Source organism: Rhipicephalus sanguineus, chromosome 6, assembly GCF_013339695.2.
Source record: "Rhipicephalus sanguineus isolate Rsan-2018 chromosome 6, BIME_Rsan_1.4, whole genome shotgun sequence".
NCBI lineage: Eukaryota > Metazoa > Arthropoda > Arachnida > Ixodida > Ixodidae > Rhipicephalus > Rhipicephalus sanguineus.
The window spans coordinates 170,869,300-170,885,492 of NC_051181.1; the positions used below are offsets into that span (position 1 = coordinate 170,869,300).

General features: G+C 48.6%; 1 protein-coding gene across 1 annotated transcript in view; it reads left to right on the top strand.

Moving 5' to 3' along the window:
- The window catches only part of LOC119397040 (activating signal cointegrator 1 complex subunit 3), a 623,467-nt gene that overhangs the window by 82,948 nt on the left and 524,326 nt on the right, over nt 1-16,193 (top strand). The window contains exon 10 of the mRNA XM_037664465.2: nt 2,727-2,867. Coding sequence (XP_037520393.1) covers nt 2,727-2,867 — 141 coding nt within the window. The remainder of the gene's footprint in view (nt 1-2,726; nt 2,868-16,193) is intronic.

A 16,193-nucleotide genomic window follows, 5' to 3' on the forward strand; every position in this document is an offset into this window, starting at 1 on the left:
TCGCTGCTGACTGCATCAGCACATAGTGGCACTCGCCAGAACTATTGCAGGTGGAAATGACGACAATGCGCGCCAGCCTTTGATTGGATAAATGTAACGTTAGAAGTGATTGTGGCGTGGCATCAAAGTTACATTACTATTCGGTTGCGTTTTTCTTTTCTGTGCTTTTTCAATGAACTCCAAATAGGCGCCGTCACAACAAAAAAAGATCACTACAGCCACAAAGCACGACAGAGGTGCTGGCTGCCGTTTCGCCTCTTTTGCCTGTGCCGGTACGAAACGCTTCTCCCGCTTTTTGCGTCTGTACATTTGCAAGTTGCCTCTTTCTGCGGTAGGCTCTTGATTGTTGTTGAAGCGGTGCAAGTAACCCTCTTCGTTGAATGACCTTGTAATTCGTCAGGCTGCTCACCGAACAACGGCGTTTAGCGCGCATCACTCCCATTCACAAAAAAGGCGATCGTTTGTCTGTGAATAACTATCGGCCCATATCTATTACAAGCACATGTTGTAAGTTGCTGGAGCACGTCATTTCAAAGTACCTTATTGATTTTCTTGAAAAACGCAATGCATTATCACCCTATCAACATGGTTTTAGAAAGAACTTGTCAACAGTTACACAGCTTGTAACAACAGTACACGATTTTTCGCATGTCCTTGATATGACTGGACAGGTGGATGCCTTGTTCTTAGATTTTTCGAAGGCATTTGATAAAGTGCCTCATGGAAAGTTATTACGGAAGCTGGAATATTTGGGTGTTCCGTCAAATGTTGTTAAATGGATTGGCGCCTACCTTCGAGACAGGCGGCAATTCGTACAAGTTTCGGATCACTCCTCAGAACTGTTGTATGTGACTTCTGGAGTGCCTCAGGGAAGCGTTTTGGGACCATTGTTATTTTTAATTTATATTAATGACTTGGCAGACGTAATTAATAATGACGTTTGCATTCGACTGTTCGCGGATGACTGCGTTGTTTTTAAAGAAATTCGTGCTCCAAACGATCATGTACTATTACAAGAAAACCTACAGGCTATTGGGGACTGGTGCATTCGATGGGACATGGAGTTAAACACAGAAAAAAGTGTACTTCTGCGTATTACAAGAAAGAAAATGCCTAGCACGTTCTCTTACTCTATTAACCAGCGTGATATAGAGGAGGTAGACAAATGTAGATATCTGGGTGTCACTATCAATAACAAACTCACCTGGTCAACACATATATCGGCTACTTGTAGCTCTGCGCTGCAGAAGTTGTGGTTTCTCAAAAGGAAACTGAAAACCGCACCTCCTAGAGTTAAGCTTCTGGCATATAACACCTTCGTCAGAACTAAATTAGAATATGCTTCAATTGTATGGGACCCCCACAACAAAAGTGATGTTCAAGAACTAGAACGTGTCCAAAGAAAAGCAGTGCGCTTCATATTTAATAAGTATAGGATGACTGACTCGCCTTCCTTACTAATGAAGCAACATAACATCCCTTCGTTAGAATCGCGCAGAAAGGTCAGTAGGTTGACTTTTCTTCAAAAGTGTCATACCGGAAATACGAAAGTAACTATGCCTCATTGTGTACGTCCCCACTCAACTAGAAAAACTAGACACAACCACAGTAGGGCACTTGCCCCAATTTTCGCGAAAACAAAATCCCATAAATACAGCTTTTTTCCTAGAACTGTGTCTGAATGGAATGCCTTACCCTCCACTGTTGTTGATGCCAATGACTTTGTACGCGAACTGGAAAATTTGTATTTTGTGTCGGGATTGTAATCGATGTTTCTCTTGCGTTTCCTTCGTCTCATTGTTCTTATTTTTGTTTTCTCGCTGTGATTGCGATGTTCTTTATAATTTTGTAATCACTGTACAGCCCCTCCTGCATGGACCACACGGTGGTCTGCAGTATTGCTAAATAAAATAAAAAAATAAAAACCCGCATAGGGGCGACCATGTTTCACCACCCTTGCTGCTCCACAATTTCCCTTCTCCGAATGAGAGGAGGGAATCACATGGAATGTCATTGTAAGGAACAGCAGACAAAAAGCCTTGCCAGCCTCGCTTCGAAGCAGTAGTGCCCGCTCAAGTTCTGACAAGTCGGACATCAGGCACATTTGTTACTATGGCAACGACGTCAACTATACGCTGGGGACGGACAAGCAACAATGGTGTGCAAGCTTCCCCTATGTAGGAGTTTTCAGCTCATTTCATTGGGGCTCTCTGAAACGTCACAGGGCGAGTGAAATGCGCTCATGTGACCCTGCGAAAATCGAGTTGAAGGTGGCCACTTTTTATTCTTGTATTTTGAATTTTCTAGATCGAATAACTTTGGACTGCGGGCCGCTATCGCTGCAGTTCTTGCTGCACTAACCTGTGCGTACTTCACCCGTTAGTCAAAACTTGGGCATTGAAGAGGCCCCTTTAACCTACGTGCACCATGCATGTTATCATGGCAAGGGCAGCATGTACACACACAAAGCGAAATGGGTCGGTTGTTGACTATAACGACTCTCACTTATTTTTGAATGTCACTTTTACATTTACACACTGGTTTAGCAGCGAGCCAGACTGCTTTGGCTGTGGTGTCCACACACAGCACCAGCCATTTTTAAGAAAAGGCAGTAGTTTGGTATGGTCTGGTCCTTGCATGGAGGGCAAACATTGAAATTCAAGAATTCAGTGTGACATGAGCTCAACACGTCTGTCAATTTGTGTTGCTTAATTCCTTTCTAACAGATTGTCTACGTGGCTCCTATGAAGGCTCTTGCTGCTGAAATGGTTCGCAACTTTGGCAAGCGGCTAGACACATTGGGGGTTGTGGTTCGAGAATTGACTGGCGACATGCAGCTAAGCAAGGCTGAAATAATGAAGACACACGTGAGTTCATTTCTGTCAAGTTCATTTTGCTTGGTAATTCTTTGTGGAACAGTTGCTGATGAGTTTTTTGGACTCCAAAAAATTTGGACTTGATGGATATTCCGGACTTGATAAGTGCACCATCAAGGTTCCCATAGAACTAATGCATTTTCGTGAACTTTCTTTTTTAGTTGAATTTACGCCTATAAGTTTTCATAATAAATTGCACGTTCCGAACCACGCCACTCGAGGCTGCCATGTTGGATTTTCCGCTAGCATGGCCAGATTTGGCATTCAGTGGCCCATTATGTGGCCTCTGTTATGACTGGCAGTCGGTGGCGACGCGCTGACCAGGAGAATCGGCGGGCGAGGCGTTCTCACACTGCTAGAACACCTGCATCCTTCCTGGAAACGGAATTCCCAAGACGGCAAGCGACCGACAATGGGCAGAGACTCGACCTCAAAGTCGGGGACGGCAAAGCCAGAGACAATGGGCCACCTGGGCTTGGCTTGGGGTGCTGCGAAGACGACCTGACCTGTACGTTTAGACAGGAGCCGCCGCAAACTCTCTTCTGCCCTTCGGGGAAAAGAAGCGTACGAGGAACGAGCCTGAGGAACCTGTCGCCTTGCTTCCCCCACAAGCGTGCCGTCGACCACCTGACGCTTGCTGTTTCAAGAGTGCAACGACCCCTTAGCAACAGTGAAATGGACTGTGCCATGGTGGGTGGGGTCGTGCGTGTGATTGGTGGTCATCAAGAAGGAGGAGCCAGCCTGAGGGGTTAAAACGACGGTGCTGAGTGAGAAATGGGGCTCTGAGCCCTCGGTAACAGGCTCATCCAATTCGCTCGTCGCTGAACTCTGACCTATTCACGATGTAACTGAGTGTACGAAAGGTGCCAGTAAACTTGTTATTGTTTTCCCATCTTGCTAGCATCAGTTCCTCAACCCGGAGACTTGACTACGCTACCAAACGGAGTCCGGGTACGACGCTGCCCTATCGTAGCAACAACCTGGTTGCCGATGAGGGACGGATCCAAATAATCGGTCGCAACAACTGGTTGCAGCGGTGGGATGGATCCAAATACCCAGGCACGACAACTGGTGATCAGCACTGGGATCTGAAGCTACAAGCGACAACAACAGTCGGCCTAAGGGAATGCAGCTGTCTCGAGACATCGATCACGTGTGGGTGAGTGCTTGGCTTTTCCTTTGATGTGGACCAGGTTCTAAACGAGGGTTTTAGAACTGGTAGATAACTTTGCCGAGAGACTCAAGGTTACGTACTCTCGAATAGTTGTTTTGGAAGTAGCGGGCACTCGGGACGATCATGGATTTACAGAAGCTGCAGGAGCCGGACTTGTTGCTGTTATGTAAGGAATTGGGGATTGTTACAAAGGGTTTGGCAGGAAAATCCCTAATCATACAGGCAATCATTGATTTGGGGGCCGATGATGAGGAGCTCTGTGAAGAATGGGAGTGCATCAAACAAAAAAAGGAAGAGCAGCTCAGACAGCTTGAAAGAGAGGAAAGGTGGCGTGAGCGCGAGATTGAGCTCCGCAAACTAGAAGTCAAGGTAGAACTCCTGGAGTTGAGTAAGAGGTCGGGCAGTTGTCCCCAGCGAGTGGTACCTCTTCTCAACAAGAAGGCAGAGTTCAAGATGTCAAGGTATATGCAGCCATATGTGGTATCAGGGCATACCGGCCTATATCTTGCTGAATTTGAACAAATGTGTGAGGAACTGTCTTTTGAGCGAGACACTTGGTCTCAGGGGTTATTGTCAGTTCTGCCCAGTGAGGCACTTGAGGTTGTGGCGCGACTCAGGGAGAAGGACGTGGACAACTACGATGTAATTAAGGCATCTTTATTCCGGAGTTTCGGAATATATGGTGTAAGAGAGGAATGGCGCGCAGAACTCGAAAGGGAGAAAGAGAGACAACGCCGCGCAGAACTCGAAAGGGAAGAGGCGTGAGCGTAAAAGAGAGGAACGCCGCGTAAAACTCGAAGCAAAGAGACAGGCGTTCGAGGAAAGGAGGCGTAAGCGTAAGAGCGAGAGAGAGAACGAGTGACAGGTCGCCGTTGGCGAGATCGCGCCAGAGAAAGGCCCGCTGTTTCAAGACAGCATGAAAGCAGAGCAGGTTGAGAATGAGGCCTTGGCCGGTCTAGAGTTAGAGACAATTCCGAAAGACGTTCCTTGCGTGGACGAGGTTTGTGCCAGCTGCCCTGATGGGCTCAAGGAGGAGCTGGAAACCTTCCTTGTGCCTCGAAAGGACGTTTCGGAGTCGTCAAACGTACACACGGCTAGCGTGGTGGCTGACCATAGCAAGGACGCGACGCTTCAAGGGTTAGGCGATACCGTCGGTGAGGGCCCAGGTTCAGATTTTATCAGCGTTGACGCAGATAATTTGGCCCGACAGTCTGACGTGGCGGAGAATTCAAGAAGTGTGAGCAAGATAGAAGGTGTAGCAGAAACACTAACGAGCTGCACGGCTCCGCATGTCGCGACCCGAAGCGAGGATGGAGGCGTTGTGGGAAAGGATGTTTGCCGAAAGCGCAAGAAAAGAAAGAGGCGAAAGCGTTCGGCGGACGTTTCGGAACCATCAAAAGTAGACACAGTTAGCGGGGCGGCCGACCATAGTAAGGACGCGATGCTCCAGGGGTGCAGCGATACCATCGGAGAGGGCCCAGTTTCAGAATTTGTGAGTGTTGACACAGATAACATGGCCCTACCGTCCGACGTGGCGGATAAATCGAAAAGCTTGCGCGAGAAAGAAGGTGTAGTACAAGCACCAACGAGCTGCACCACTCCGCATGTCGCGACCCGAAGCGATGATCGAGACATCGAGAGAAAGGATGTTCGCCGACATCATAGAAAAAGAAAGCGGCGGAGGCATTCGGCTCAGCGTAAGCTTAAGAAAGGTCCCACCCCGGTGCGAGAAAGATGCAAGCGTAGGCCAACGGACAGTTCGCGGCTTAAATTGAGGCATTCATTCAGCCGCAAGCAGCGCGAGAGGCGCAGAGGGAGAAAGCAAGGTGCGCTCCCACGACGGAAGGCGAGGTTGAGATTGACAGTTTTGGGAAAGCACCTGGGTCCAAGTTGTCAAAGTCGAAAGACCAGTGTACGGCGGGTAACAAAGCACTGCGCAGAGGCGAGCACAAAGGGAGAATGGACAGGGTTTCCCCCCCGTTTCTGGCATTCCATTCGCCTTCCTGAGGGAAGCCGGCCGAAGTGCCGAATGAAGCGTGACTGTAGAATGCCACTGATAGCTAGCTCGTGCATGTTGTAGCCTCTGGCGAGCTAGAAAGCCTGCAGGACCGCGACCCCATCGGGTACGATTCAAGCGAATCTAATTGAGAAAAGGGGAACGGTCAGTTCGAGTAATTTTGCTCGTGCGGGCAAACTAGGATTACTCATTGTTTTGTTAGGAATGTAGAATTCAGCCAGTTTAATTTTGTGGGTTACGAGATGCGGTGTAAAGTTTTAAGAAGAAAAACCGCGCAGCAGTAAAGGCTGAAGAGAGCGTCAAAGTTATTTTTAATCATTAGGATGAACTTCTGATGAAGGTGTTTTTAGCGCGAAAACTAATTTTTGTAGTTTTGAAAGGTTTAGTCCGATATCGTATGCGTTCACTTTCATGTCGATTTGGGGTGAATAGGCATTTAAGGAGAGATATCAGCATGAGACCAAACCAGTTTGCGAAATGAGTTTGGCACTGAGCGGTGCAGTTTTCGTTACGCGCTATTACAATTGACAGGCATTTGGTGCAAGGTTTTAGCATAAAACCAATGCAAGTGTTTGAGGTGCTTTTTGAAGTGTATTACACCTGGGGTTATTTTTTTTTGTACAATGCACGTTGTAACGTAACGTAAGGATCAGCTTTTAGAAGAACTAAGAGGGATTAGGTGAGTGGTGAGTTGTACTTTGTCTTTTGCAACGCTATAGGAATGAGGTATTGAAGCGCTCAGGAGAGCACAGTGGTTTTTATCAGAGGCGTTGGCATGGGCAGGTAACTTTAACCGAATGAAGCTGTTAGAAGACAGTGTTTATCCCATTATGTTTTGTTCTTTTTTTTTTTTGTGAAGGAATAATGATCGAGTGATCACTCAAGCGGATCATTAAGCTTTTCTGAGCGTTACGGTGTGAGCGATTGTTCCGGTAGGTATGACACGCGGTCAGACCTTTTGATGGGGTTCTGACTGTAAAGGATGAGAAGGTCGTTTTGCAGGTGCAATCGTAGACTACTTAGGTCATGGCGTAGGCCTAGGTTTTAGGAAACCTAGTGAGCTTAAGAGCTCAGGAATAGCACACTATCCACGGCCCAAAACAAAGAAGGACGAAGAGGCGTTCTGGGGCTCGCTGGAATGCAATCATTGCATCCGAGTTTATTCATCGTTGGCCACAATTTGACCGATGTTCTTCGCGGGACAGAACAGGCGAAAGTAGTCTAGGATGAAAAGAAGGAAGGTGCCTTCTTAAGTCTGAAGGCGCTACTGATTAACCGTCCTGTTTTGCGAGCTCCCGTTTACGACCGAGAGTTCACGGTCCAGAGTTATGTGAGTGATCGAGGCCTAGGTGCCGTTCAATGTCACAAGGATGACGAAGGTAATGAACATCCCGTGCTCTACTTGAACCGAAATTTGAGCTCCCGCGATGGCGTACTGCGCTTCAGAAGAGGAGTGCGCTTGCATTATGTGGGCCATTCATTAGTTGTAGTGTTATCTCGGAGGCGTCAAATTCAGCGTAGATACGGACCGTTATCCCCTTGCCTGGCTGCAAACCGCGACATCTAAGAACAGTCACCTTCTGAGGTGGAGTTTGATTTTGAGGCAATATCTTTTCGACATTAAGGATAAGAAGGGCAAAATTTGAGTGGAAACGCTGACGCGCTTAGCCGCTCTTTCTAAGCGATTCTGGGGTGCTCTTCCCAATGTCTCGAAATTGATATTTGAGAGTTTTTTTTTCTTTTTCGTCCAACTATTTGTGTGATTGAGTAAAGTAGCACGTTTGGTTTCTCAGCATAAGTGAGTCCTGAGAGTTTTGAGTGTCAGCTTTTCGTAAAAGCTAGTAATGAAAGTTTGTTTGCCAACCCTCTTTTGGCCTGGTTTACTCGGAGGCGGCTGAGTGCTTGCTCTGCATGTGGTTGAGTTTCAGAGAGGCCGAAGAATTTGGGTTGCAACTGACCAGACAATGCTTCAAGCGAAGACGAGCTTGGGCATTCAACGGTGGCAAATTCCGTCGGCCCTTCGAGCAGCAGCGGTGGCTGCTACCCTCCGTTTCTCCACTGGCAAGGGAGGAGGCTGTTATGACTGGCAGTCGGTGGCGACGCGCTGACCAGGAGAATCGGCGGGCGAGGCGTTCTCACACTGCTAGAACACCTGCATCCTTCCTGGAAACGGAATTCCCGAGACGGCAAGCGACCGGCAATGGGCAGAATCTCGACCTCAAAGTCGGGGATGGCAAAGCCAGAGACAATGGGCCACCTGGGCTTGGCTTGGGGTGCTGCGAAGACGACCTGACCTGTACGTTTAGACAGGAGTCGCCGCAAACTCTCTTCTGCCCTTCGGGGAAAAGAAGGGTACGAGGAACGAGCCTGAGGAACCTGTCGCCTTGCTTCCCCCACAAGCGTGCCGTTGACCACCTGACGCTTGCTGTTACAAGAGTGCAACGACCCCTCAGCAACAGTGAAATGGACTGTGCCATGGTGGGTGGGGTCGTGCGTGTGATTGGTGGTCATCAAGAAGGAGGAGCCAGCCTGAGGGGTTAAAACGACGGTGCTGAGTGAGAAATAGGGCTCTGAGCCCTCGGTAACAGGCTCATCCAATTCGCTCGTCGCTGAACTCTGACCTTGTCACGATGTAACTGAGTGTACGAAAGGTGCCAGTAAACTTGTTATTGTTTTCCCATCTTGCTAGCATCAGTTCCTCAACCCGGAGACTCGACTACGCTACCAAACGGAGTCCGGGTACGACGCTGCCCTATCGTAGCAACAACCTGGTTGCCGATGAGGGACGGATCCAAATAACCGGTCGCAACAACTGGTTGCAGCGGTGGGATGGATCCAAATACCCAGGCACGACACCTCCAAGATTGGGAGCGTGCACCATCTTACAGTTTTGGAGGCAATGCCCACTCTTCCTTGGCAAACAAAATGCTCTGAGGGACGCTACACCTTCCTTGTCATTCAGCCTTATTGTCTACTACATAACTTGGGTGTCGGCAATTTCTATTTGTTTGTTTTTGGTGTGTGTGCAGCGTGTCTTGAACACGTTGTGTGCGTTGGATGCACTGTGATTGTCGGGTGGTTACGGTGCTCACCTACTGACCTGAATGTTATGGGTTTGATCCGGACAGCAGTAGTTGCACTTCAATGGAGGCAAAATGCTAGAGGCTCGTGTACAGAACCCCAGGGGGCTGAAATTATCTGGAGCCCTTGACTGCCGGTGTGTCCCATAGCCTGGGACATTATATCCCACAAACAAACCTTTGTGTGTGTCGCTTCAAGATTCGTGTGCTTGGTGCCATGGTGCCTCCTGTGCCGCCTCAGTGGCTAAGGTTGCAAATTTGTTGACAACATTGCTGCAGCCCAAATGCAAGCGTAGCCGGAGGCAGCCCTTTAATAGAGCTATCCTAAGCTGCCCAAATAAAGATTATTAGCTTTACCAGACAATTTTTCGACTGTAGTGCAGTTTGACTGCTCTTATGGGATACTGTAAAGGATCAGTATTTCGAGTGTTTGTATTGATATCTACAAGCACAGAAGGAGGCAACATCAGCCATCGCTTACTGTGCTTGTCTGCCTCCTCCCCTTTGTGCCTTGTGCCTCAGCTAGTGCGTGGTGTGATTGCTGGGAACCACCATGGTTGTGGCAGCATGGCAGCCATGGCTACCGCGCCGGGCTTTTTCCCGCATACTTCCCAGCTATTCCATCGAGGTGTCGTGATGCCACACGCCATGCCAGCATACATCACTGTGTCGCAGCCCCCTCTCTCCACCCAAGCTCTTTGCTGATGTTGGCTGCGGCAGGTGTGCTCAGGCCTGCAATGAGGGGCCCATGTGCCTCCTTTGCAGGTGAGCCTCGTTTTGTGGCAGCCAGTGGTGCTGCAGACGCGCGTACTCGATTGACCTGCGGCCTGTTCAGCCCACAACTCGCGACTGTCTCAGTGTGCTGCTGCATTTAGGCTTACCCCTTTCCCTATCGTGAAAAAAGAACAAGAGTTTTTGGAGTTTCTTTTTGCTCAATTTTACAGCTTTTTCTTTTTTTCTGATTAAAAACGTTACCATTCTTTCAATTCAATGGGGTTGCTTTATTTCAATAATTGTTTAAAAAAAGATAACTCGAACGTGGCTTCACCACATGGCAATAAAACGAAAGTCGAGACACAAATGGCACAACATGGACGAGTGTGGCCATCTAGCGGCAAGAAACATAACTATGACGTGTGGTTCCATGTGGGACTGATTTTTGTTGATGACGAGTGTACAGTAGAACCCCGCTGTTACGTTTCTCACTGCTGCGTTTTCCCAGCTGTTACGTCGTTTTCCGCCAGTCCCGGCATAGCTCCCATAGGATACAATGTATTGGGAACCCCGCTGTTACGTCGTAACTGTTGGACCGTTCCCGTATGATGCGTCGCGAAGTGCGCTCGGGGCCGACCGAGTGACTACCAAAGAGAGCAGCCATGGTGCATTTTCACGCAGCTTGGCCTCGTTTGACCGTAATATTAGCCGCATGAGAGGCGCAAGCAACAGAATCTTTCAATTGATGCAAACAAAAGCATGGCCTTCGAGATTCAAATTGCAAAGATGGCGTCTATGACGTAACTGCTCGCGAAAGCAAGGCCTTCGAGATTGGCATTTACTATTGACAAAAGCATAGCCTTTGAGATTTGTATTGCACAAACATGGCGTGTATGACGTAATTGCTTGCGAAAGCAAGGCCTTCGAGATTGGCATTTACTTCTGCCATCGCGTTGGCGTAGACTCATCATCATCGTTATTTGTCGGAGAACGGGAGGAGTTCGAGCTGGTTGGAGCTTGCATGGTCGTGTGTGCGGTTCACGGTCGGACTCGCCGCGCCGGTCGTGATTGCGTGTGCTTAGTTCTTTCATGCCTACAGCTGTTGGTGTTAAAAAAAGCACATACGTTGATTACATTTCTGTGGATGAGGCCGTCCTAAGCTCCGCGTTTCTATCCATCGACTAGATCGCGGCTGAGCGCGCCAATTTTCGTGCTGCTCGTAAGAATTGAAATAAAATTCTGTACCACTAAATATTTTGCCGTTTTTCCTGTTTTTCGGCTCTTACGTTTCCCGTCTCTTACGTTTATTTCCTACGGTCCCTTCAAAAACGTATCAGCGGGGTTCTACTGTAGTTGTCATCGGCCATTTTGGTACAAAATCACATGATTGTACTCGTCAACGGGAGGGAAACTGTCACAAAAGTGTGCATGCACAAATCACATGTTGCCATTTCTCGTAGCCAGTTTACGAACACCGGCTACGAGGTCTCGCCAAGATGCAGTGCCTGTCGTTTTCAAGCCGCTAGGACGCAAAACACCGAGTCTATTCTGGAAGTTGCAACGTAGCGCCACCACACTGGACGGTCGACAAGTGATGCCCAGAGGAAATACACCTCCTTCCTTGGCTTGACGTATGCTCAGGGCGGGCAAATCGTATAGAAAGCTCCAGAAGGTCGATGGAAGCTGATATGAGGAGTAGGCAGTGAGCGAGACAAGCAGAACAGCCACATGGCCAGCGCAGTGGTGAAAGAAGAGCGCTACATTCGACAAGTTACAAGAGTTTCTTCAATGCCTTCAACTGCTGACTGAACAGTGTTGGTGAATATCAAGGACCTTTTCACTTTGTGGACATTCGCTATGCATAAGTTATTTTAACCCATCTGAGATTTGTGTGTTGCATCTAGCCAAGTGTGCATTTTTATGAGTACTTGTAGTTGCCTGAATTGAGAATATACATTTTGCTTATGTTGTAAACTCTGGGCTCTGACTTTGTCATTGGACCACAACCGGCGACCGCTGGTCCACCACGTCCATTGGGGGACAGAGACGTCGTTCTTTAGAATCTGCCCTGCGACTGCATCCTTTTGTGACAGAAGCGCACAGTACGTAATCTGCCTCAAGTGCCTTTTCTATGGGTTGCCACGCTCGTAGGATGAACCTTGTGTAAGCCCGTCTCGACAACCCATTGCTGCTCCTCTTATTGATTACATCTCATTCCCAATGGGCAATGACCTGGTCAAACTGGCTAAAGCATAATTGCTACAGTGAGAAAAAGTTGTCACTGTAACAATTGGGCTTTGCTACGTGAGCATTGCACCATTAGATGTGCTTTGTTGCAGTGCCCAAAGTGCCTACTCTGGCCCACAGAGCAAGGCTGCACGTTAAGAGTGGGAAGTGGCGATTTGTGCGCACACCAGTGCCAATCTGGTTGTCTGCTATATACAAGTGTTTGCTCTTCACTGTTTGTGCTTCCGAGACTGTGAGTGATTTTCACCAGCTAGATCGGTCACTAGACACAGGTGGCTCCAGCACCGGCCCAGCCTTTCATGGTTTCTACAGCCGTATACAACCGAAGAAGGCAGGAGAGGCCGCACACACACAACCAGTTGCCTCCGCAACTAAAGAACTAACCCCACTTATGTGCTCAGCGATCGTCTCTCACAGTGCCCAGCTCCTAATGTGGTGTTGTTTCCCTTGCACACACAGCCTTTCTGCCGTGCACTCCAAGCTCCATGCTGTGTCCTCACTTGCCTCGTGCCATGCACCAATCGTACCACTGCACACACACAGTCAGGGAGACCCTCTTCAAATGGAGGGTTTATTTAATGGAATTTTAGTAGAAGGTATTAATCGTTTTGCAACCAATCGTAAGCTAGGTAATTGTTCATTTGTTTTACAACCAGTTGTAAGTAAGGTAATTATAAACTATTATAGGGGTTCTTCATTAAATGAACGCAACTAATTTGTGCCTAAGAACCTGTCCCATCTTTGGGTCGCACCATTCACTATCGGAGTGGTAGCCATGCTCGCCAGGACTTCCACAGCAGCCGTAACAGTCAGAGCTGTGACCTGCAGTTCACATAGAGGCGCAACTATGGCTGGTTTCAGGCCAATGGGGACAGAGACAAGTCTTTCAACTGAATGTGTTTATTCACCTTAGTGACAGATCTGCTAGTTGCAACAGATACAGTAGAACATCTAATTAACACAAGAACACCTCAGCAATGGAGCATTCCATACTAGAGCACTGCATGGGCCCGGGCCGTCCGAAGCGTGCCCGAAGCGGGCCCGGGCTTGAGGCTGCGGGCCGGGCCCAGCCCGGGCCCTCTTATTAAAAGGCCTAAGTCGGGCCTTCGAGCACACGCGAGCGTTATGCATTGCATGGTCAAAGGCATTCTGTGCCACGCTGAAGTGACACGTGCAAAGAGCTGGCTCTTAGTAAAGCTTTATATTTCATCTGCTTTTGGCGGCTGTTCACCATATATAACGTTAACGTTTTTTATCTTGCTGCAACAAATGATTAATCAGGAGCCTCTATTAAAAAATTGTGTAATTAATGTTTTCAACGTGAGTGTAGAAAATAGCATTAAAGAAAATGTCCCGGGTTTGCTTCTATCTGCTTTTTCATGTTAGTTGTACACTTCTTTTCAATAAATTTTGTTGCTATGTTTTATTTTTACTTTACTGTTATTGTAATGACTTGCCATGTGCTTTAAGGCAACATTTCATCTATATTCCTTGGTATTATGTGCCAAAACCACGATATGATTACGAGGCACGCCGTAGTGGGGACCGGATTAATGTCGACCACCTGGAGTTCTTTAACGTGCACCTAAAGATAAGTACACAGGTGTTCTTGCATTTCGCCCCCATCAAAATGCGGCTGCCGTGGCCGCGGGGATCGCATCCACGTCCGAGGACTTAAAGGGGTGGTGCCATCAAATTTCGAGGCTATCACAAGCCTGTTGTGGGTTTCCTCTGTATGCAAGGACATTCCACACGAAGGGTCGGACACAGCAAACGTTTAGAATATGTTTTAATTCACTTCCAAAGTGTACCTAAATGCCCATTCTCCCGATCGAAACCCATCGCTAGCGCGCCAACACTGACGTAGATCTGTAGGATGGGCAACGAAAGTTGTAGTGACGTCACACCAAATCTGCTGTAGTAACGTGAGTGACCTCCGGACCTCCGCCACTTCCGCAACATACGTACCGGCTGTAGTGAATTAGAATATATTCTAGTTCACTATAGTACCGGCAAAGCATCGGTTGCTACATCACTCGCCGAGTTTCGATCGCTTCCTGGCTAAGTGCGTCACAGCCTTGTGTGGTCACGTGACCACGCCTCCTACACTTCTACGTCACTGCCCAACCTCGGCGCCCCGAAACCGAAAGTTGTCCACATCAAAAGGCGATATTAAATTATTTAGCGAGAATACATGAATCTTGGTGCGTGCATCATGCTTCCTTGAGCTATAGGAAACGCTTACAGCAAAGAACGTGCAAGCTACAAGCACAAAGCAGCTTCAGAGCGCAAGCTACAAAGCAGCTTAACCGCTGAGCTACCACCGCGGGCAAAGCAACATTTTGATGCATGTGCACACCAAATTTTCCATCCGATCGCCCGCTACAAAGCGCCAGGCATCATTAATAATCGTCATCAACAGCTTATCCTCTAGCGGGCCCGAGCCGGGCCTGGTCATGAACAAGCGCACCCTGGGTAAGTTTAGTATGAACACGTGGGCCCAGGCCGGGCCCAGGCTTGCAACCACGGGCCCGAACCGGGTTGGGCTGGGTGCCGTCGTGTACGCCCGGGCCGAGCTTGGGACCACGGGCCCGGGCTGGGCTCGGGCTTCATAAAGCAGGCCCGGGCCGAGCCCAGGCCGAGAAATCCAGCCCGTGCAGTGCTCTCTTCCACACTAATGGGGAAAACAGCATTTAACGCACAGCAAGCACACATCAATGGAGTGATAACTGCTTAGCTCACCTCACATAACTTTTGCACTCTGGTCCGGGGCAGTAGTTATAGTCGGGTTGCTGCAGGGGTTGATGGCAGCGGCGAGGCTCATGCCCTGGTTGAGATGTAGCCGGTCCTACGTCCCAATGCAGAAGGACCCAGAGGCCGCTGAAAAAGCGACACGCGTTCTCAGTGTGAGAGAGGAAGGAGGGAACGAGGGGCATCTTGGCTGCAGCAGGGTGGCAAAATGCCCCCTCCAACACAACCCCTCTCGCCTCTGCGTGCGTAAACATATCACGAGCCGAGGCACTACGTTGAAGACACTGGGTTGCGCATGCAACCTCACAGTACACAAATCAAATATTGCATATCAAAGTATGCCAATGTGTGGCCGCAATTGGCACACCTATAGATGAACCAAAGAACCCAGTTTGAAGGGCTGATCGGCCAGTACACTTGCGATTGTGCATCCCAGAGAACTAGACAGTGTGCAATCACGAGGCACTGCCTTCAAGACCGCGGAAGGCAGACCATGTAACCGCTGGCCGGTGACTGCTGCCGAACAAGGGGCTGCTCCTGGCCTGAGAGGCGAAAACGCATATGCAATCTCCAACGTCCTGTCCTCAAAACCTGTCTCGTAGCCACGCTTTTGTTGGGTGAGCACGAGCAAGGCCTAAATCCTGCCAAAACTGGGCTTATGGGACATCCAAAAGTGCGGAGAGCTGGGCTTGTTGGTTGTACATGATTATAAAAAAACAGCGCAAAACCACAGGACACACAGACACTGTGTGCATTCCCTTCCTGTGTGTCCTGTGGTTTTGCGATGTTCTTTCTAATTATGGGACATTGTGTTAAACTGGTGAGGGGTGGCAGTGAAGTGATGCCACCCATTCGTTCGGGAGGTGAGGACACGAGACCACACTGCCGCACGCTCTAGAGCACATACTCGTGTGCAGCTGCCATTGAGGTGGAAATTCGGCTGCCTTCTAATGTGATGCACAACTATAGGCATGCTGGGATAGTATGATGCTCTGTCGCAACGAATGCATTTCAACAGGGGTAAGATGCAAAGGAATTGTGGAGCAGATGATTGAAATACAACTGTAGACCTAGCATAGCATTTTCATGGATTCAAAGTATTTCAGGAGTGCTCTCTCTCTCTCTCTCATGGCTCAGTAAAGTCGTGGCAAGGTGTGGTGGCACCACCTATCATGCACAGTTTGGGGTGGAGAGGGGAACAGTATTTCATATAGGACGAAAAGGATTTGATATTTAAATAGATTGAAACACTGTACCGATTGCTACAGACTTGCTTATGATGTACCGTATTTACTTGTTTGTATGTCGACTTGAATGTAGGTCGATACTGTAGA